Genomic DNA, 20720 nt, shown 5'->3' on the forward strand with positions numbered 1-20720 from the left:
CATAATAAAGGAAGCCAGCCTCCCAAGAAGAGCGCCGCCACCACCAGGACGAGATGCACCGAGGAGCGCTTGTTTTCCCTCTCCTCGGACGGCGGCTCCTTCTCCAGCTGGAACTTGGCTATAATGAAGAGTCTGATATTCAACCCAATCATAATAATGACAGCGAATATGTTCCCAATAAAAGACCCATAGCCGGCGATCAGTCTGGCGGTGTTACTTCTCACCATGTTGGTCACAGCCACAATAAAGAAAGCGTACACCCAGTAGGCAGCTATGACCCCCAGGGTTCTGTTTCTGGTCATGCGCTGCGCGTATTTTAAAGGTGACACCACTGCGTGGTACCGGTCTGCCTGTGCAGCGAGGATGGCCATGAAGGACAGTCCCAGGAATGTGGGAACGATGTGAAAGGTTCTAGTGGGAGAGTCGAAGCTGTCCGTCACATCAAAGACGCCCACGTAGAAATAGGAGACCCCGGTGCAGACGTCGCTAAGGCAGGAGCTCAGCATGTACATGAAGCGGTTCTCCCTGCGCAGCGCCCGGTTCAGCAGGATGCACAAGCACACCGAGGTGTTGAGGCAAACGATGGCCATGGCGAGCAGAACGTTCAGCAGCAGAATCAACACATTGCCGAAGCTGTTGGGGGGCACCAGCAGAGACAGAGCCTGGCTGTTGTTACTCATCCGTTCGGTCTGTGCGCCAGTGCAACCGGAGGCGGGTGCGCGTCTGCTCTGGTTTATGTAGGGAGAGGCAGGCCTGCTGACGGGCCCACCTGAGCAACTCTAATTCCCCCAGACAAGCAGTCAACAGACGCTCGGCAAAAACAAGCAGACGTCAACAACAGGAAAATCCCACAATGGACCTGTGGAGGGAACCTGAAACTGGACTGGGACAGACTCTTTCAGCACAGAAAAGATCAAATGGGCCTGGTTGTAGCAGATCAGCTACATTCCTTTTAGTTGAATATTTCATTTAATAATGTGGGTTTGTGAAATTAGGTGACCTTAGTGAGATCTTTCAGGGTCCCACACAAAATCAATGATCTAAACATGTAAGCAGTGTTGTTGTTGGGGGGGCTAAAGTGTGGGGGGGATTATACCAGTCTGTACCATTACACAGCTGCTTATACCTGTTAGCAGAAACTCTTTCACTTCTGTGTTATTGTTTGATAGGATAATATATGATAAGGATGGTGTTGTGTTGCATTTTCCTTTGATCAAATGGTTAAAAATACAATCTGAAAGATTTCGCAGTGGAGTTAAGATGGGAGAGTTCAAGATACAGTTTAATTAGATGAAAAATGTCTTTTCTTGTTACATTTGAACTGAGCATTCTCACAGTTCCAACTCGAAATCCAGTTGACAACCTGATATAAACACAGATAATAACCAAGATTAGCAGAATGTGAATGATCTTTATCATATAAAAGCTTCCCAGCCTGACTGCACACATACAGGGGTCAGATGTCATATAGCTTAACCACTCAGGTTTAATTCACTGCATCATCTTTACATTGTATCATTTAAAAACATTGAGTGGTGGATTTTGTTCAGACAGACAATAGACATTATAGGATCAAGACACATGTCCAATGGTGTTTTGAGGACCTTCTGCATTTCTATTTTGCAGATAATTTCAATCTGGGTTTAGATTTAATAGTTTATTCCTGTTTTCTTACATGTTGTAGAGATTCTGAACTAAAGCGCATTTCAAGCATCAAATACAAATTACAATTGCTCTATTATATACTGGACCTATGTAAAGCTAATTTATAATAGTAATTTGTTATTTAGTTTTAAAAACATGCGGTTATTATGGGAAATGCAGTTTCTACCGAAGCGCTAATCTTGACTAAACATTAATTTAATCAACAGGATTAGATAATCCTGCACCCATTAACTCAATGTTTTCACAAGGTTTCAACACAGAGAATGTTTATTGAAGATTCCCATGGATTTTCCAGCTATACTGTCATTTGAGGACTTAAATCAAATATAGAGGCGATTGCTGTGTTCTTTAAAAGAAATACACTAGTTAAATTATTTTAGACAAAACAAGAAGTCTGAAGTTGTCTGCGATGTCCGACTCAACGTGGTTCCCCAATTGCATAAATCCAATTAGTTAACATGGATTTAAAAGTTTTAGAATTTAAAAGCTGTTCACTTTGAAATGTTTCCAGCTTTAGTGGGATTGGGTGACTGCATCCTCAGCGCCAGGTTTGTCCAGAATGACGCATTAAGGAAGAGAGAATAAGTTATTTCCCCTCACATTTCTGATCAAAAGATACCGGTCAACTGTTTAAAATTGTTGTTTTATAAAAGATGTAAAAGAAAAAACACAGCAAGAGCCCAAAAAATCTGCGCCCTCTGAAATCTTAAGCGAAGGTGGCATCCTCTTCACCTCCTCCTCCTCGTCCCTCTCCTGCAGCATCCTCTCCTCACCTGGGTGAGCAGCATCTCTCTGAGCCCTTTGCACCCTCTGATGTACATGGCGGGGGTCAGGGAAGCGTTTACCCGGGGCAAAATGCGAAAAGGGTTAGTGCCTTCGTTTTTAAAGCTGTAACAGACTGTGAAACTGCACGACAAAATGAGAAATAATAAAGGAAGCCAGCCTCCCAAGAAGAGCGCCGCCACCACCAGGACGAGATGCACCGAGGAGCGCTTGTTTTCCTCTCCTCGGACGGCGGCTCCTTCTCCAGCTGGAACTTGGCTATAATGAAGAGTCTGATATTCAACCCAATCATAATAATGACAGCGAATATGTTCCCAATAAAAGACCCATAGCCAGTGATCAATTTGGCGGTGTTACTTCTCACCACGTTGCTCACAGCCACAATAAAGAAAGCATACACCCAGTAGGCAGCTATGACCCCCAGGGTTCTGTTTCTGGTCATGCGCTGCGCGTATTTTAAAGGTGACACCACTGCGTGGTACCGGTCTGCCTGTGCAGCGAGGATGGCCATGAAGGACAGTCCCAGGAATGTGGGAACGATGTGAAAGGTTCTAGTGGGAGAGTCGAAGCTTTCCGTCACATCAAAGACGCCCACGTAGAAATAGGAGACCCCGGTGCAGACGTCGCTAAGGCAGGAGCTCAGCATGTTGAAGCGGTTCTCCCTGCGCAGCGCCCGGTTCAGCAGGATGCACAAGCACACCGAGGTGTTGAGGCAAACGATGGCCATGGCCAGCAGAACGTTCAGCAGCAGAATCAACACATTGCCGAAGCTGTTGGGGGCACCAGCAGAGACAGAGCCTGGCTGTTGTTACTCATCCGTTCGGTCTGTGCGCCAGTGCAACCGGAGGCGGGTGCGCGTCTGCTCTGCCTTTATGTAGGGAGAGGCAGGCCTGCTGACGGGCCCACCTGAGCAACTCTAATCCCCCAGACAGCAGTCAACAGACGCTCGGCAAAAACAAGCAGACGTCAACAACAAGAAAATCCCACAATGGACCTGTGGAGGGAACCTGAAACTGGACTGGGACAGACTCTTTCAGCACAGAAAAGATCAAATCAAATCAAATCAAATCAAATCAAATCAAATCAAATCAAATCAAATCAAATCAAATCAAATCAAATCAAATCAAATCAAATCAAATCAAATCAAATCAAATCAAATCAAATCAAATCAATCAAATCAAATCAATCTTTATTTATATAGCGTCTTATACAATCAAAATTGTTTCAAGGCGCTTTCCAGAATCTCGGCCTATAACAGCATAACTAAGATGTGACCTAACGATTAGACGACCCCCTAAGTATGATAATTTTTCTATCTATGATAGGAACTGGAACTACAAAATTAACAACAATAAGCTTTTTCAAAGAGGTAGGTTTTAAGTCTGATCTTAAAACTAGCAATGGAGTCAGCCTCCCGTACCTGGACAGGGAGCTGGTTCCACAGCAGGGGGGCCTGGTAGCTAAATGCTCGGCCCCCCATTCTACTCCTGGAAACTCTGGGAACCACAAGTAGACCAGCATTCTGAGAGCGGAGCGGTCTATTGAGCTGGTAAGGCATCACTAGCTCCTCCAGGTAGGATGGAGCTGGGCCTCTGAGGACCTTGTAGGTCAAAAGAAGGGTTTTAAAAATTATTCTAAATTTAACAGGCAGCCAATGAAGAGAGCCAGTACAGGAGTCATGTGATCTCTTTTGTCAATACCTGTCAGAACTCTGGCTGCAGCATTTTGGATCAACTGGAGGCTTCTTAAAGAGTTGTTTGGACACCCTGATAATAAAGAGTTACAATAGTCCAGCCTGGAAGTAACAAATGCATGAATTAAGTTTTCAGCATCAGGCCGCGTCAGTAGCTTCCTGATCTTTGTGATGTTCCTCAGGTGAAAAAAGGCACTTCTAGAGACTAATTTAATGTGTGAGTTGAAGGAGAGATTGTGATCAAAAGTTACTCCTAGATTCCTCACAGAGAGACTAGATGTTAATGAGATACCAGTGATCATTTGATCTAATCTATCCCAGAGAGGTTCAGGACCAAACACTGTGACCTCAGTTTTTCCTGGGTTAAGGAGGAGGAAATCTGAAGACATCCAGGACTTTATGTCTTTAAGACAGGTCTGGAGCTTCACTAACTTCTCTGTCTCCTCGGGTTTCATGGATAAATAAAGCTGAGTGTCATCAGCATAACAATGAAAATTTATCCCATGCTGCCGAATAATGTTCCCTAAGGGAAGCATGTACAAGGTGAAGAGGATTGGTCCGAGTACAGAACCTTGAGGAACCCCATGGCTAACCCTACTGTATGAGGAGGGAACACCATGGACATGAGCAAACTGGTATCTATCAGATAAATATGATCTAAACCAGTCTAGTGCTGTCCCTTTAATCCCAATCACATGTTCCAGTCTCTGTAACAGGATGCTGTGATCAACTGTATCAAAAGCAGCACTGAGGTCCAGCAGAACCAGCATAGAGACCAGTCCATGATCGGAAGCTATGAGAAGATCATTAGTAACTTTAAGAAGTGCTGTTTCTGTGCTGTGGTGAGCTCTAAAGCCTGACTGAAACATCTCAAACAGGCTGTTCCTCTGCAGGTGCTCCAGTAACTGAGTCACCACCACCTTCTCAAGAACTTTAGAGATAAAAGGAAGGTTGGATATCGGCCTATAATTTACTAATACGTCAGGATGGGCCTGGTTGTAGCAGATCAGCTACATTCCTGTGACAAACACCGCAGATCAGAAATTTTTAGTTGAATATTTCATTTAATAATGTGGGTTTGTGAAATTAGGTGACCTTAGTGAGATCTTTCAGGGTCCCACACAAAATCAATGATCCAAACATGTAAGCAGTGTTGTTGGGGGGGGCTAAAGTGTGGGGATTATACCAGTCTGTACCATTACACAGCTGCTTATACCTGTTAGCAGAAACTCTTTCACTTCACCATCTGGTCAAATTTTATGTGATGCATAGATTCTGGCCTTAATGTCACCACATATGCTTTATGTCCATTTTCTAACAGTGTGTATTATTACTGTTCAGGCTCCTGTGTTATTGTTTGATAGGATCACATCACACCAGTTTTAGAATCGCTGCATTGGCTACCCGTGCGTTTCAGGATCGATTTTAAGGTTCTTTTATTAGTTTTTAAATGTCTTAATGGTCTTGGCCCGACTTATTTATCTGACCTGCTTTTATTCTATCATCCCTCGCGGACTCTGAGGTCCTCCGACACCGGCCTTTTAACCATTCCACATGTAAGCACTAAAACGCACGGGGAAGCGGCCTTCAGTTATTATGGTCCCCGACTGTGGAACAGCCTGCCGGAGAACCTCAGGGCCGCAGAGACTGTTGAGATTTTTAAAAAGAGGCTCAAGACACACCTTTTTAATCAAGCCTTTAATTGATTTTCTGATTATTTTAAATTTATGTCTTATCCTTATTTTACTTGACACTTTTACTGTTTTACTCCCTCAGTTCTTAGTCTCTCAGTTTTTATTCTTTACACCTTTCATCTCATTTACTGTTTTAGTCTGTTGTAGTCTTAGTACTGTTTTACTACTCCAATTTTTAGTTCCTCAGCTTTTAGCTTTTATACCTTTTATCCCATTTACTGTTTCAGTCCTTCGGTCTTTAGCTCCAGTGTCTCCTCATGGTGTTTCCTCATGGGGGCCTGCCAGGCTGGGAGATGTTTCCGGTCTACCGCTGGGGGTGCTGTCCCATTGTCGACCCTGGACTGGGTGGTTAGGGGGCTCTGTGCTTTGGTGTGGAGCCTCCGGACTGTCCGGGTTGGGGTGGTCTTTGTGGCGGTACCACCTGTGGTCGCGGACCGTGACCTCCCTCGGCCTGGTGGGCCTCCAAAGGTGGCGTCTCCTTCGCCTCAGGTCTCGGTGCCCAGCCATGTCTCAGCTTGCCTCAGCTTGCTTATGTGTGTGGGTGTGTGTGTGTAAGTGTGTTGTATGCATGTGTGTGTGTCTGTCCTTTTCTTAATTATGTTGTTCTCTTTGCTGTTTTTATCCTTTGTGAGGCACTTTGTGCTACCTAGCGTATGAAAAGTGCCATATAAATAAATAAAGATTGAGATTGAGATTGAGGATAATATATGATAAGGATGGTGTTGTGTTTCCTTTGATCAAATGGTTAAAAATACAATCTGAAAGATTTCGCAGTCGAGTTAAGATGGCAGAGTTCAAGATACAGTTTAATTAGATGAAAAATGTCTTTTCTTGTTACATTTGAACTGAGCATTCTCACAGTACCAACTCGAAATCCAGTTGACAACGTGATATAAACACAGATAATAACCAAGATTAGCAGAATGTGAATGATCTTTATCATATAAAAGCTTCCCAGCCTGACTGCACACATACAGGGGTCAGATGTCATATAGCTTAACCACTCAGGTTTAATTCACTGCATCATCTTTACATTGTATCATTTAAAAACATTGAGTGGTGGATTTTGTTCAAACAGACAATAGACATTATAGGATCAAGACACATGTCCAATGGTGTTTTGAGGACCTTCTGCATTTCTATTTTGCAGATAATTTCAATCTGGGTTTAGATTTAATAGTTTATTCCTGTTTTCTTACATGTTGTAGAGATTCTGAACTAAAGCGCATTTCAAGCATCAAATACAAATTACAATTGCTCTATTATATACTGTTATTTAGTTTTAAAAACATGAAGAAGTGACACAGACTATCAGTAGCTCATATTCACAGCTTTGGTATTAATGAATGTTCATCGACGCTTGTGACCTTATGAACAGGAAGGGTAAACAGCGCCCCTCTTGTTAGTAACGCTGTCGTTCAGTTACTATCATAGACAGACAAATGATCATACTGAGAGGGTCGTCTAATCATTAGGTCACATCTTAGCTATGCTGTTATAGGCCGAGGCTGAGGTGAGTTTTTCCTGCCACTGTTGCTTGTTGGGGGTCAGGCCCTGGGATTCTGGAAACAAACGCCTAGAAACAATTTTGATTGTAACAGCTGCTATATAAATAAAGATTGATTATAGTGGCTGTTCGGGGAAGCAGAATTTAGAACTTTGTTCGATCTAAAAAGACCATTAATGACACGTTAATTCTGTTGAGGACTGGCCTGAGAAGCGGAGGGTTCTCAGTTCAAAGTCTGGCACAGACAAAATATGGAAGGTGTTCTAGTAGGGGAAGTTGCCAGAACACCTTCCAACCAATGCCGAGGTACCCATGAGCAAGGGCTCAAACCCACAATTGCTCACATATATGGCCCTGCGAGCAGCTGGCCACTCACCCAGGGCTGGACCCCGCCTTTGCCCATATGCAATGTTATAGTTAAATACTGTTTTCGTGCATTAAAACTAGGGGATTCATTTGGAGAAGAACTGGTTTGAATGATTTCGATAATTCAAAAGAGCACAAATTCTGTAACTATGATGCTTTCCGTTGTTTTAGATCATTTTAATGTGTATAAAATGAAGACTGAAAGGACACAAATGGTAAAGTTCCTCTTTAACTTCGCCTCCAGACAGTTCAGCGCCGTGTTTGCGCTCTCTGCCCTCCAGAGACCAGTTTGCGTAAATCCTGACAGGAATTGGCCCATAAATATGCCGCAGCCGCCGCTCCTCGTCTTGGCGGCGCGTCACGATGCTCCACAACGCCACCGTCCCCCTGTCAGTAGACTTCGACACTGCGGGAGACTTCTTCATCTTCATCTTTCACATCCTGTTCGCCACGAGCGCCGTGCTGGTGGCCGGCTCGGTGGTCATCGGGATATCCTCGACCCGCTCCCTGCGCCGCCAGAACCGCTTCATATTCATGCTGAACACGAGCATCAGCGACACCTTGACCGGCTTCTCGGTCTACTACCTGGGCCTTTTCGATGTCCAGGAGGGGTATCCCTCTCGGAACGGGACCTATTATATATTGCCTTCATTTCTAGGTGTCAACGTGTTGACCTTCCTCTTCGCTCAGTTTGATCGCTACTTTGCCGTGTGCCATCCTTTCTTCTACAACCGCTACGTTGCGCGCTCCGTGGTCATCGGGATCTGTGCGTTTTGTTGGATTTACACGTACACGATCCTCATAGTGCAGAACATGGTGCCCATCTCAAAGGCGGCCCAAATAAACGCGTTTGGTGTGATGACTTTGCAGATCATAGTCTTTGTGAAAGTGCTGATGACCATCCAGTTGTACATCATCGCCAGGAACCACCTGGGCAGAGAGCCTCCCAGCGCCGAGAGAGACAATAAAAAAGAGTCGCTGCGCATCATTGTGTTCGTGGTGATCTGTTTCTTGGCGCTTTGGTGTCCCTCGTTTGTTAATATAATAGTCAGGCAGTTGACCAGGGGCGGCCTGAGATTCAGGAACGAAGCCACCAACTTGTTCGCCATCATGGCGCGCCTGAACGCGCTGGTCACACCCGCGCTGTACGTGTGGGGCAGCCCGGCGCTGCGGGGAGCCGTGTGGAGCACCGTGTGGCGGCGGATCTGCCCCTGCAGGCGCAGGCCAAGGTGACGCTCGGGCCGGCTGCCGTCGCGCACAATTTCTACGCAAATAATGAATCGAAAACTTAAAAAAAAAAAATGTTTGTGTGTGTGTGTTTCAGGATTGAGTGTTTCTTCGGAGGACCAGCAAATAAATGATCCCCTCCAGCAATAGCTGCATCATAGCTTATCAGACTGGACCGATGATGATGATGATGATGGTGGTGGTGGTGGTAAGAACCCAGTAAATGGACCTTCCAGTGTTGAATTTGTTTAATAACCTTTTTTTTAGGACATAATGTGATTTTATATGAGATCAACTTTTTTTTCTGTCTCGCACGTCATAAATGTGGTTCGAATTGAAAATTATACGTATTTATTTGCTCAATAACAAACTGACAAAAGTACCAAAACTATAAAGACATGTGCTAATACATATTAAATGTTTTGTTTTGAACTCTAAAGTCTATAAATGTGTTTTTAACAGCTTTTTCTGACACTTCTTCCATGTCTTCGTTCGCTATTCTGTCTTTCGCCTCCAGAGGGCGCTGAAGGCGCCGTTGCGCTCGGTGCTCGCGCCATCTGGTGTTCTCTTTGCCTCATTCAGGGAGGCCGAGAAAAGAATCTGCTGCTCCAAGCAGCGGCGATTAAAACCCGCTTCACTCTGTGTGTAACATGTATGTAAAGATTCTGAGTATAGTTTTCTACTCTGTAAATCTTTAAATTAAGCACCACACTGCCAGACTGAGCCTGCAAAATCTGACCAATAAAGCTGCAATTTGTCCAACAAATTCATTCTCAGCTATTCTTTAGGTGTTTTTCCAAGCCTACAGAACACAAATCCAAAATATTTACCGAAACATCAGCCCTCAGCTGTTGACATTAGGCGACGCTGCACGTCAGGACCTTGGGAAAAGGCCGCTCCCATGGAGGTGGCGTCCGCTATAAAGACATGAAATCAAAGCTGTGTGCAGATGCAACAATGCCTCTCTCCAACACCTCCGGCTCCGGAGACACAGGGATCCCGCTCTCTGTCACCTTTGAGAGCCCTGTGGATTATCTCATATTCATTTTCCAGATATTATTTGCTACGACCACTGTCCTTGTAGCCGGGACTGTGGTCGTCACTATCTTGGCTACCAGAGCCTTACATATGCAAAACAGGTTCATTTTTATGTTGAACACCAGCATTTGCGACACACTGGTGGGGCTCTCTGTGTATTATCAGGGTTTGTTCGATGTTCAGGAGGGATTTCCTTCGAGAAATGGAACCTATAACCTTCTGCCTTCTCTTCTAGGGGTGAATATAATGGCCTTTCTGTTTGCACAGTTTGACAGGTATTTTGCCGTCTGCCATCCCTTCATTTACACACGCTTTATAAGCCGCTCAGTGATTATCTGTGTAAACGTCTACTGCTGGCTTCAGGTCTACGTCCAGACAATAGTTTTAATTTTCTTGCCCATTTCCAAATCCATACAGGTGTATGTTTTTGGCATCGTGAGCTTACAAGTCATTGTGTTCACCAACCTGGTGATGACCGTAAAACTGTTTATTATTGTCAGGTACCAGATTGAGAGGGATCCTCCCAGCGTGGACAAAGAAAACAAGAAGGAGTCACTGAGAATTATCATTCTTGTTGTGCTGATCTTTCTTCTGCTGTGGGGCCCCTCTTTTGTTAACCTTTGCCTCAGACTACTGATGAGACGGGGTTTGACGTTTCGGAACGAAGCCACCAACCCCTTCGCTATCTTGGCCCGCTTGAACGCAGTGTCCACATCGCTGGTGTACTTGTGGGGGAGCCAGGGTCTGAGGGAGGCCTCGGTGAGAAGAGTCTGGGCGTGCCTGAAATGGAAGAAAAGGCTAAAAGTGTGAGCGACCTATGCTGCTGTATCAGTGGCCTTTTATTTTTAATGTTATCAGGGTCAATGAAAAGGTGGCGACCAGAGAAAATGATTAGTTTTGTTCCACATGAGTCTTGTTGAACTGTTCTTTTCACCAAAAAGTGTTTGATAATTTATATTGCAACCCCAAAACAGCTTTCTATAGAGAATTCAAGCAGATGACTTCCCCTGAAAACCTTGTTTTGCAACATTTTTATGAGAATGTGACGCATCAGTGTTTCCCCCTGATGTGTCGTAAGTGCAATAGAAACGGAGAAAAGCTGAACGTGCAGATCAGACTGCAAAAATATGAAATCATTTATTCCAATGTAAAATAAATACTTTTGGCTAAATTGTGTTGTTTTGCGTATTTTGTTACTTGAATGCTAAATTGCAACGCACGTGACAACTGCAAAATGGGACAGCACAAAGACGTACTTTGTCTATTATGAATGTATTTATGAGAATAATGTATTTAGCAGTCTTGCAAAATTCTGTTGAGAACAGTCCATCTCTAACCATGTAAATATGGAATCTATACGGTAGAGCCTACAACTTGACATATAATATTAATGATTATTAGCAAAGATAGTAAGAACTGCACTCAGTTATTTAAAAGATACGAGCTTGAAGACGAGCCAGATAACAAAATGCCTCTTTTACAATATTTGGCAGAATTGTAACTTTGTAAAAATAAACTATCTATTGTTAACAGGTGTCGACAGTACTGTTGCAAACCTAACAATGTATATTATGACATTTTTAAACACCAGGCCTCTAATTATGTGTGTTTAAGAAAATGGAAATATGAAAATTTTCACTCAGAAAAAAAATAACTATAGTTTGCTCATTTTTGTACTTTTATTAGAATATATAGAGGTAAACAATTTTTTTATTTGAATGGAAGTTAAATAGTTTAAACCACCACAGTGTCCACTGAAGAGATGCTCTGAGCATCAGAATAAAGAAGAATAAAGGTGCAAGTGACTCTCTGAAGATGAACGATGGTGCCTTGGCATCACATCCCAACAGGAGCAGAACAGGGGTGCGACACAGCTTCCATCCGTGACCTTATCAAGGTCGTCACTAATCAACACCAGTGGGGAGAGGCAGAGAGAAATTACAGGAGCAATTTTCATTTCCACCATTTACATAAAGCTAATGGAAACCTAATGGATGCCACTTTCTGCAGCTCAGCACCTGGACTGCTCGGATCTCGGATCAGGAAACGTTTTCATTTATTCTCATACACATCTGGAAAGACCTGTAATTCTTATGAGACTACTTTAGCAAAAAAGACATCTGAGAACTGTGTCAGCTAAATGTTTTCCCCCAAGACCAACCAAAATACAACCATCAGTTTATGCCAGTACCGAAACTTTGATGTAAACGCAAACCTTTTTGGGAAAAGGCTTGTTGGTTCTGCGCATGCGTGCTCAGGTTATGTCCGCTAGAGGGCGCATTAGCACTCTCACGATGCAGAAGTAAAACTATATTTAGAATGTTTATTTGTGATTATGCAAACGAATATTCTGTAAGAATTTGCATACTTTGCATACAGTGGATATGATGACATCTGGAATTATGATAAACAAATAAATAAAGAAAAGAAGACTCAAAATAGCATCAAAATATCGGATTTATTTAGATGATTTTTGCTTTCAGATGTGAGTGCTTGGATAGCAAATCATTGCTTAATCCTTTTGCTGTTCGGTGTTATTATTTCATCCCAATACTGAAGCACGTTTTACTGAGCAAATGTCCTATTTTTACTTTGTTTCTTGTTTTCTTTCTTTCATTTTCATTTTCCTCTTGCAAGAGTCCACATTCTTGCAGTTTTCCAGTGTTTTTTGCGTTTACATAAGTTGCATTTCCCTCTTCTCACCTGCAATGAGTTAGGGACAGTTTAGAACATGGACTTAGGAATCAACAACTCCAAATAAATAATAAATAATTCTGTAAGAAATAGTTTCTTAAAAAATGTTTTTTGTGAAAGTGTAAAGAAGTTACTCCAATTATAAATAACATTACTATGGCATTTTAACCATCCTTATTCTTTGTGCTTCTTTAGCATTCTGAAGCTCAGGAAAGTCCCTCATAGTGATTCTTGTTTTTTGAGCAATTCAGACTAAATGTTTCAGACTAAGTAAGAGGATTTTATTCACCAGATTTAATTTTTTACAAACGCAGTCTGTTATTTAAAGAAATGGCTCAGTGACTGTGAAAAGCAGTTCCTCTGATTTTTACAGACAAGTGTTACAAATCTAGATCTAGACATTTCTGCCTTTTGATAAGGAAATTCTATCATAGTTTATCATATAGACAACAACAAGTGCCTGGCTACTTCAAAAGAATACTGGGAAGTTAATGGTCAGCAGGAGCGTGGAGCTTGGATCAGGCTGGGAATGTCACCTGTTGGAGGGCTCACTGTTTATGCTGTTGGAATTTTCCCCTTCAGAGAGACACTTTTCTGATCTACACCTGTACTGGAGTTCTGCTGCCGCCATACTGTGCGGTTTAAATTTACTTCCCGATAGTGTTTTGGTCTTTACAATCATATAACAGGTTATATGACTCTGTCAAACTTCTATTGTTTTTCTGCAAACATGTAGGTGCAGGTACTTTGGTAACTGAGAGTAAATCCATTCATTCATGAAATATATGCAGCTTTTTTAATTAATCTCCAAGTAATAAGCAAGAAAATCAAATAGTAACACAACATGTGTATTATCTGAAAGCATACTTTTTTAAAGTAGAGCGCTTATCTTGGTTATAGGTGCTTAAGTCTTAAGTCCCAAAGTTACAGTTGTGACTTTATCTACGAATAAGCGTACAGCGTACAGTTTGGATGTGTGCTGTAAAATAAATATTAAATATATGTCAAAATAAATAGTTCCATTCGAGTCAGAAATTAAATTGGACAGCAAAAGTGTGCAGTTACTCCTTTCATAAACGTGGTGACAGAGATCAGGACAGGAGGTGAGCGTGGACACGTATGAACATTAGGAGCACAGTAGCGCTGGTCTCAATGAAAATCACTGGGTTAGATTTTTCCAGGGACTCCACTGGCTCCAGGTGGACAGTACGAGGGGGTCTCTGGAGCGAACCCTCAGGCTGCTGGCCGTCTTCGGTATCAGAGTGGAAGAAGAAAATCTATCCTGTAGTCACACGGATCACAGAAGAAACCCCGATTTAAAAAAAAAGATCCTTAGGATTATATTTTGGTGTAAAAATGCATCTACCTGGTTGTTGTCGAGCAAACGGTAATGAATTTGATGTTCCAGGGTGAAGAAGCTGTGAGGAGTCGACCAATTGGACGGCGGCTCGATGGTCACCATCAGGTTCTCGCCCACATCTTCACATTTGGCAATCTTGGGACTGTTGGGCTGAACTGTAGAGAAGAAAGAAGCCAGTTTTGGATCCCTGCAAATTCTATATTTTGATGTTTTTGTGTTTGTTTGTAAATGTAACGTTATCCCAGTTTTTTCACATCACCAAATGTATCAAAGATCCAAGTAAAGAAGTGAAGGTTATGTGCTTTTTAACCAAAATCGTCTTGAGAAAAGCATTACCACTCAAATATATTCACTCACTGATCTCTCTAAGAAAGAATTTTTTGGTTTTCCTGTCGAAGATCAAGTCATCGATGGCCTCAACTGTGACCTCCAGCATGGTGTTTTCCTCAGCGTAGGGTGAGAGGGAGTGGGAAAGCTGAAACTGGAATCCCCCACCGTGCACCGGACCGTCGCTAGTGACCCACTGACATGATTTTAGTCTTTTAGCGCTACAGGAGAAAAAACAAAATGAACTCTTACATTGTAAACCATCGTGAGATATGGCCTGATTCTTTAAGAAGGTCTATTCTATTTTCTTACCAGTCTTCACCCAGACCTGCTCGCGCTGCTGAATATGTTTCCTTGTTCCAGTTACAGTTGAAGATACAGTCATACGATCTTGCCCAGCAGTGCAACTCAGAATCTGTGAGGACTACAATGATAAGACAGCAAAATAAATAATAAACCATAATAAATCACTCAAAGTGGCCCATATTAACGAACAATTAAATCCTCAGCCAATATCATTAAAGTAATCATAGAATTTATAAAACTAATAAAACTATCTGAAGACATGTGACATGAACAGTGATGGAAGGAAAGAAAAATGAGGAGGAACGTCTCACCCGGTTCCTCGATTTCGAGGAGATAGACTGATGACAACATACGTCCCTCACTCCAGCAGCTATAGTGTCCGAACATCGTGAAGTCCACCTGGGACAGATTCAGGTCTGGACCATTCTGCGTGGTGTATTGCCTAAACGCCTCGTCCTCCACGGGGTCACCGTTGAATTTCCACGTGATGGCTGTGTCTGGGGTTGAGTTGCAGGTGAGGATGGCTGAACCATTGCGTTCCTTAGCCAGCACAACTATAAACACAGACAGTCATGTCCCACACAGCTATGTACAGCCTGATCAACATTTCTGTTATAAATTAAACTATATGATTATAGCAATGAGGCATACAGTTTTCTGGAATGCTGCTGAGGCCATGCACTTCTGAGCTGCTGATGAACAGGAGGCCAAATATCCACAATGACAAGATGTTCTTTGAGAATAGAAGAGTGCAAACGATTAAACAATATTCTATTGTTGTTGGGTGGTTGTTTTTTTTAATTTCATTTCAAAATGAAAATAAAAAGCATTTAGTCAGTTGTAATTGCAGATTACCAATTTATTCCCCATTCCGTCCCTTTGTTTTGTCTAATTCTTACCATGTTGGTGATGTTACACTGAAAAGCCGTTCAGCTGTAGCAGTAGCAGAGATCCTTTGCTGTGTCTGCCCATTGCTCATTTGTATTTATATCCTCATCAGCAGGGGCAGCATCATCATTATCACCACCATCATCATCATCACCATCATCATCATCATGGCACCTTTGGAGTGAGAGAGGAAAAACTGTTGACAGGGCGCAGCGCATTTCCCCAAAGTTGCTTTGCATCTCAAATTTCACAGATAATGTGTGGAAGTTTCAAGTAAGGGCCACAGAGATGGAGATAAGTAAGTGTGGGTGTGTAGTGGGGTGGGGGGTTGCCCTCAGGAAGTGTGAAATACAGCAACGTCTGAGACATTCGGTGTCTCGGGAGTAAAAAAAGACATATATAAAAATAACTGAGTAGAAAACTAATTTTCTTTCTATCTATGTGTCAATCTATCTGTCTGCTGTGCCCTCCCCTCCCACACACACACACACACACACACATGCACACACGCACACACACACGTACACACACGTACACACGTTTTAGTTATTTACTACTATTAAATAGACTATAGGCTCAGACTGGGGCAGTCACCAATTACTGTTTAAATAAACTGATAAGGGATCATGTGAGGAAGCAGCACTGTGTTCTATTGAAGTAAGTTGTTCTTTCAATGTTTAACTGTTGCATTCAATGTTTGCCAGTTTTTGCTCCAAACTGACTGAGATGAAACAGTTAATCCTCCAAGACCTCTAGAAGGCATTCAAGAGTGGCCAGATACAAGTTCAAAGTTCAACCAACGCAACGCAACACTACCACCATTGTACATTTATTATTTCTCTTTGGTCATTATTAGAAGTACCGATAATAACCCCTGCCATTGGGACCTGTCATAGCAGAACAAAAGGTTAAACAGGTTCATTTATTTGCAGCCATATGAAACGGAATTCTGTGTATCACACTTGCATTTATATTTAAATAACAAATTTGCCCATGGTGGACACCCCAATGACAAGTACGAGTTAAGTGAAATAGAGCCCTCTTTCATCGGTTCTTTCCCACAATGTGGTTAATTTTCCCTATGCGTTGCTTGATTCAGGTACGGGGCAGTCCGATTTAAATCCTTCTAAAGGTCAGTCATATGAAACACAGACATCTCTTTCGATCTCAAACCACACATCACTCATGTGCGTCTGACGCAACGTTGCTGATGTGTTTCCTAGGTAAAGCTGGCCCTTACACTTGAAACACTCCACTTTGTTGTCAAACCAATACTCTGTAGTCACACCAACATGACATTCTTCGAAATTTGTTGGGTCATTTAACTAGAATGGTTTCACTTCCTTAACAGATCAAAAGTAGAAATTTGTGTAACTACTGATGGAACACATCATGTGCTACTGGCTGTGGTGGAGGTCTACAAATAATCGGCCAGAATGAGGTCTGTGTTTCGTTCCCATTATTAGTATTCATTTTCATCCTCCCTGTTATTAGAAGATGCATGAATGTCACTAAAGTTCAAAACAAACCTGTTCCTAATTCAAACATATCCCCATCAGATGAGGCAAAAATACACCCTGGACAGGTCAGAGGTCAGACGCTTGCATCTAGGAGCAATGTGGGTCCAATCAGCCTAATCTAACCTGCAGCACTGACCTACATTTTATTCTCTTTATACTAAATGCGAGTTTCTCTTGACACCAAAAATAGACGCGTTAGCATTTTCACATGCTTTATGTCGAGTTGGTTTTCAAATAACTTTTTCCCTCCCAATGTCACAACCATTTTAATCCCAATATAAAAACCAGAGAAGTTATATGGCAACGTTTATTACAAGTTATTTGCACCAATACATTATGATGAGCATATCACAACAGAGAAGCAGCGTGAGACAGGAAATGAGCATTTCATTTGCCTTGTAGATCACAGCCCGTCCAGAAAAAGGTAGCAGCGAGGTTGGAAAGGCTGCCTTGGCATTGCCTGTGTTTTAGCCCAATCATTCGGGTAACGATTGAACAGTTGAGGGAGTGGGAGCCTCAGCGCAATGACAGATCAATAGCTATAAAACCTGGTTGTGTCCAAGCAGAGTAGTGACTCTACATAGTTAGTTTGCCTCGTTCTTTGAAGCCTCATCAAAGTTTTCCACAAGGTCTGAAAAGAAAATGGTTACATCTATTAGGGTCACATACAGTTAGAGTTGTAGTGATTTGGACAGTGACATTTTATATTCAGTTTCAAAAATAGAGAGCAAAATAAACATTCTATAAACATGGTTGACAATCATTTACACTAAAATAACTGGCTGAAGCCAGGTCCATTTTCTAGACTGTTATTTAAGAAAAGAGAACTTTTAAAGCAGAAAATCCTATTATTTGTAGTTACACACTAAAGAAGGCACTCACTTGTATATTCTGTGGGTTTCACTATCAATAATGTGTCTGTTTTACTATTATTGCACATTTACTCCTGCATTAAGACTTAAATAAACAGGATCCTTACCGGGAACTTCGTCATCTTCCTCTTCGGCAGCAACCAAGGGAACTTTGTCTCCAGCTCCAAGGAAAAAACCCAATAGAAATATGAGAAGGAGGACACAAAATGGCAGAAACAGTTCATGAGGAGCGCCGACTCCCGACTGTACCTGGTTTGGGCATGGCCTCTGCTAATCTTCTGAGGCTAGTGAGACTGTCGGCTCCCAACTGGTTTAAGATTCCTGGGAGCATCTCTGTGAGCTGCTTGGTTTCAGCATGCCCGGTAATTGTAAAGGTGTTGGCAGCCAAGGAGGCCTGAACCTTTGGGTTATTGAAGTGGATCACCGTCCCTTGGTTTGTGAACATATTTACCTACAGTAAAAAAAACAAAGCACAATGAGTTAGGGAGGAAGTAGATTTGCCAGCTATACCAATTCGTAAACAATGCAGTTTTAATCGTCCAACATTTTTTTTGCAACCTTTGCATAGTTTGACATTTTAGCCGGAAAGTTGCTGCTATACCTCCTCAATGCCAGAGATATTGTTGACTCCCAGTTTCTTGAGAGACAATTGGAGTTTCTTGTCATCTCCTGTTGCTGTTCGGTGTACCACCTTCTTCTTTCTGCGGGCTGACCCCTAAAGAGCACACAAATAACTACCATTCAATAACCAACACCTAGGATTGAGATTCATTTTAATTAGCTACATGTACGGCAGCTCACCTTTCCACCAATGCGGACCTGCTCCTGCAGCTTGGCGAGCTTCTCCTGGTTCATTATAAATTCCTTCATCTGAAATGTGAACAATGTTTAATATTTACTCATGTTTAATGAAGATGTTTTTACACTGCACTAACTAGTCTATTAAATAACTATGATTGACCCAAGCATGACAGATAATTATCCACAAATGCAAGCAGATACATAACAAGCAGGTGCCAAAAGTAAGCTAGATCCGTTTCCAATGCTTGTTGGACTCTGGCAGAGCTGCCCTTTCTCACCAGATCTGTTCCTCATTTTTATGAATAGAATTTTTACTCTCTATGAACTTTGGGTAATAACAAAAAGGATGAGATCTTGATACAAGTGAAGCGTTTTTCCTCCGCAGGACGGCTGGGCACTCTTTTAGGGAAGTGTTTCAGACATGTCCCACTGAGACCTGAGAAGACCCAAGATACACTGGAGAGGCTATGTCTCTACTCTGGTCAGGGAGCAGCTCAGAATCCTCCCAGAAGAGCTGGGGCAAGAAAAGTCTGGGCGTCTCTGCTTAGACTGCTGCCTCCGCAACCTGGTCCAGGATAAAGCAGCTGAAGACGAGACAAAGGTAATTTTCCCACATAATGTGATTTACATCCGTGGTTGTGCACAAAAATCCCAGTAGACCAACCTAGATATGCGTCTTCGCCTATTATCAACTCCATTTATGACCTTTATCGTTTGTTTGTTTAGACAGATAAAGGCCTTTTGTCATAGAACTTCCATGTCAGAGGTAAATATTTTGCCCAACTAGTTCTTGCAAAAAATTATATGCCGGCTTATATATGCACTTTCAGTCAAGTGTCACACTAAAACCTTTGAATTCTGTCTTTATTTTGGCACATTGAAAAAGAATGCACAGCTGCCAGAAGCCCAAAAATAGCAGCACAATTCCCCCCTAGACGTTTAGATCACAAAGATGAAGTCAGCACTCAGTAGTAAGAATGAATATTCGCCTTTGCCTACGAAGAGAAGTATGATGTTATCATGTTGACATTTCACGCACCTAAACTTGGGGAGTTTCTTACTTGAGCGTGGCTCGGACAGATCCTGTCAAATGAAGTTCCGGCTAATTAGCAAGATAAGCTAAAAAGCTTTTCCAAACGACACTACCCCTTTAGAACACTTTGTATTTTGCTTGTAACTTAACGCATGATGTGAACTGATCAGTCAGATCACTGCAAAGCCGATATCCAAACCGTGTCGCCTAAAATATTGTGAAAACACAAACTGACCTGGGAGTGTGTACACACGCGGGCCACAGGCGATTGAGGCACGGAGAAAAAGAGAGACCTCCGGAAATGACGTACAAAGCTCAACGATTTCCCGGAAGTTCTCTGCATTTTAACCCAACAATCCTGACAATTTCTCTCAGAACTTATTTTTTTTTGGAGTGCGAAAAAATCATCAAGTTAAAAAAAAACAACATTTGGCTTCGGATAATATATATTTTTTAAAAACCTTGAAATATAAAGTGAAAAAGAAAGAATGATGGTTGGTTGGTTTTCGTTACAGCGGTTTGGCTCAGATTCTTCTGGAGAGTCTGACCGAAATTATCTATTGAATGGTCAAAATAGTAATATGCACATGTGTTCATAAAATAATAGCGACTGGATCGATTTAGACTTGACGGAGTAGCAGTTAATTCAGACTACTGTAGAATAGAACCCAAAAGACTCCAAGTAAACTGCAAAGTATTGGAAGGCTTTAAAGGCCTAAATGTTTATTTTTTAAAGGGAGTTGATAACTAAGCTTGATGCATGGTTTGGTGAGTTTAATCTTTTAAAAAAAAACTTAATCCAACTCCCGAAATTTTCTTCTTTCTTTTTCCTTCTAAGGGAGAAGAAAACATTATCAAATGTAGCTACAACAAGCAGAATGTAACTCAAGGACCTTAATTATATGTCATAAATTCATTGTACCTTTATATTGTGTTTTTGTTCAGG

General features: G+C 42.1%; 4 protein-coding genes across 6 annotated transcripts; 2 read left to right on the forward strand and 2 right to left on the reverse strand.

Moving 5' to 3' along the window:
- Positions 1–7936: 7936 nt before the first annotated feature.
- LOC130526030 (G-protein coupled receptor 15-like) lies at positions 7937–9171 on the forward strand. The gene is made up of 2 exons (XM_057033380.1): positions 7937–8937; positions 9033–9171. Exons 1-2 carry the CDS (start codon positions 8072–8074, stop codon positions 9067–9069), a joined length of 903 nt encoding a protein of 300 aa, XP_056889360.1. The 5' UTR covers positions 7937–8071; the 3' UTR covers positions 9070–9171.
- Positions 9172–9862: 691 nt separating this feature from the next.
- Positions 9863–11119, forward strand: LOC130526029 (kappa-type opioid receptor-like). Its single transcript, XM_057033378.1, has one exon. It carries the CDS (start codon positions 9863–9865, stop codon positions 10781–10783), a length of 921 nt encoding a protein of 306 aa, XP_056889358.1. The 3' UTR covers positions 10784–11119.
- A 2330-nt stretch (positions 11120–13449) lies between these two features.
- il12b2 (interleukin 12B 2) lies at positions 13450–15998 on the reverse strand. The gene is made up of 7 exons (XM_057033201.1): positions 15560–15998; positions 15312–15393; positions 14972–15214; positions 14667–14778; positions 14385–14575; positions 14034–14182; positions 13450–13949 (listed from the first exon to the last, which is right to left on the reverse strand). Exons 1-7 carry the CDS (start codon positions 15560–15562, stop codon positions 13827–13829), a joined length of 903 nt encoding a protein of 300 aa, XP_056889181.1. The 5' UTR covers positions 15563–15998; the 3' UTR covers positions 13450–13826.
- A 1363-nt stretch (positions 15999–17361) lies between these two features.
- LOC130526257 (transcription factor BTF3-like) lies at positions 17362–20132 on the reverse strand. Of its 3 annotated transcripts, none has more exons than XM_057033757.1 (6): positions 20010–20132; positions 18742–18810; positions 18542–18655; positions 18190–18391; positions 18048–18101; positions 17362–17699 (listed from the first exon to the last, which is right to left on the reverse strand). In XM_057033757.1, exons 1-6 carry the CDS (start codon positions 20115–20117, stop codon positions 17653–17655), a joined length of 594 nt encoding a protein of 197 aa, XP_056889737.1. In that variant the 5' UTR covers positions 20118–20132; the 3' UTR covers positions 17362–17652. The 3 variants fall into 3 exon arrangements, with proteins under 3 accessions (XP_056889737.1, XP_056889740.1, XP_056889739.1); XM_057033760.1 differs by having other exon boundaries at positions 19919–20042; XM_057033759.1 differs by lacking the exon at positions 20010–20132 and adding an exon at positions 19781–19804.
- Between the last annotated feature and the right edge of the window lie 588 nt (positions 20133–20720).

Source organism: Takifugu flavidus, chromosome 5 (assembly GCF_003711565.1).
Source record: "Takifugu flavidus isolate HTHZ2018 chromosome 5, ASM371156v2, whole genome shotgun sequence".
Lineage (NCBI taxonomy): Eukaryota > Metazoa > Chordata > Actinopteri > Tetraodontiformes > Tetraodontidae > Takifugu > Takifugu flavidus.

What these genes read in the sequence shown, in the direction of transcription:
- LOC130526030 (XM_057033380.1), top strand. Translation starts at nt 8,072, where the DNA reads ATGCTCCACAACGCCACCGTCCCCCTGTCAGTAGACTTCGACACTGCG. An exon ending in CCCTGCAGGCGCAGGCCAAG is followed by an intron (nt 8,938 to 9,032) that starts GTGACGCTCGGG and finishes TGTGTGTTTCAG; the next exon opens with GATTGAGTGTTTCTTCGGAG.
- LOC130526029 (XM_057033378.1), top strand. Translation starts at nt 9,863, where the DNA reads ATGAAATCAAAGCTGTGTGCAGATGCAACAATGCCTCTCTCCAACACC.
- il12b2 (XM_057033201.1), bottom strand. An exon ending in CCTCGAAATCGAGGAACCGG is followed by an intron (nt 14,779 to 14,971) that starts GTGAGACGTTCC and finishes TTATCATTGTAG; the next exon opens with TCCTCACAGATTCTGAGTTG. An exon ending in GTTTGCTCGACAACAACCAG is followed by an intron (nt 13,950 to 14,033) that starts GTAGATGCATTT and finishes GTGTGACTACAG; the next exon opens with GATAGATTTTCTTCTTCCAC.
- LOC130526257 (XM_057033757.1), bottom strand. Translation starts at nt 20,117, where the DNA reads ATGCAGAGAACTTCCGGGAAATCGTTGAGCTTTGTACGTCATTTCCGG. An exon ending in AGAGGCCATGCCCAAACCAG is followed by an intron (nt 18,102 to 18,189) that starts GTACAGTCGGGA and finishes TTTTCCTTGGAG; the next exon opens with CTGGAGACAAAGTTCCCTTG. An exon ending in GGAAGATGACGAAGTTCCCG is followed by an intron (nt 17,700 to 18,047) that starts GTAAGGATCCTG and finishes TTTTCTTTTCAG; the next exon opens with ACCTTGTGGAAAACTTTGAT.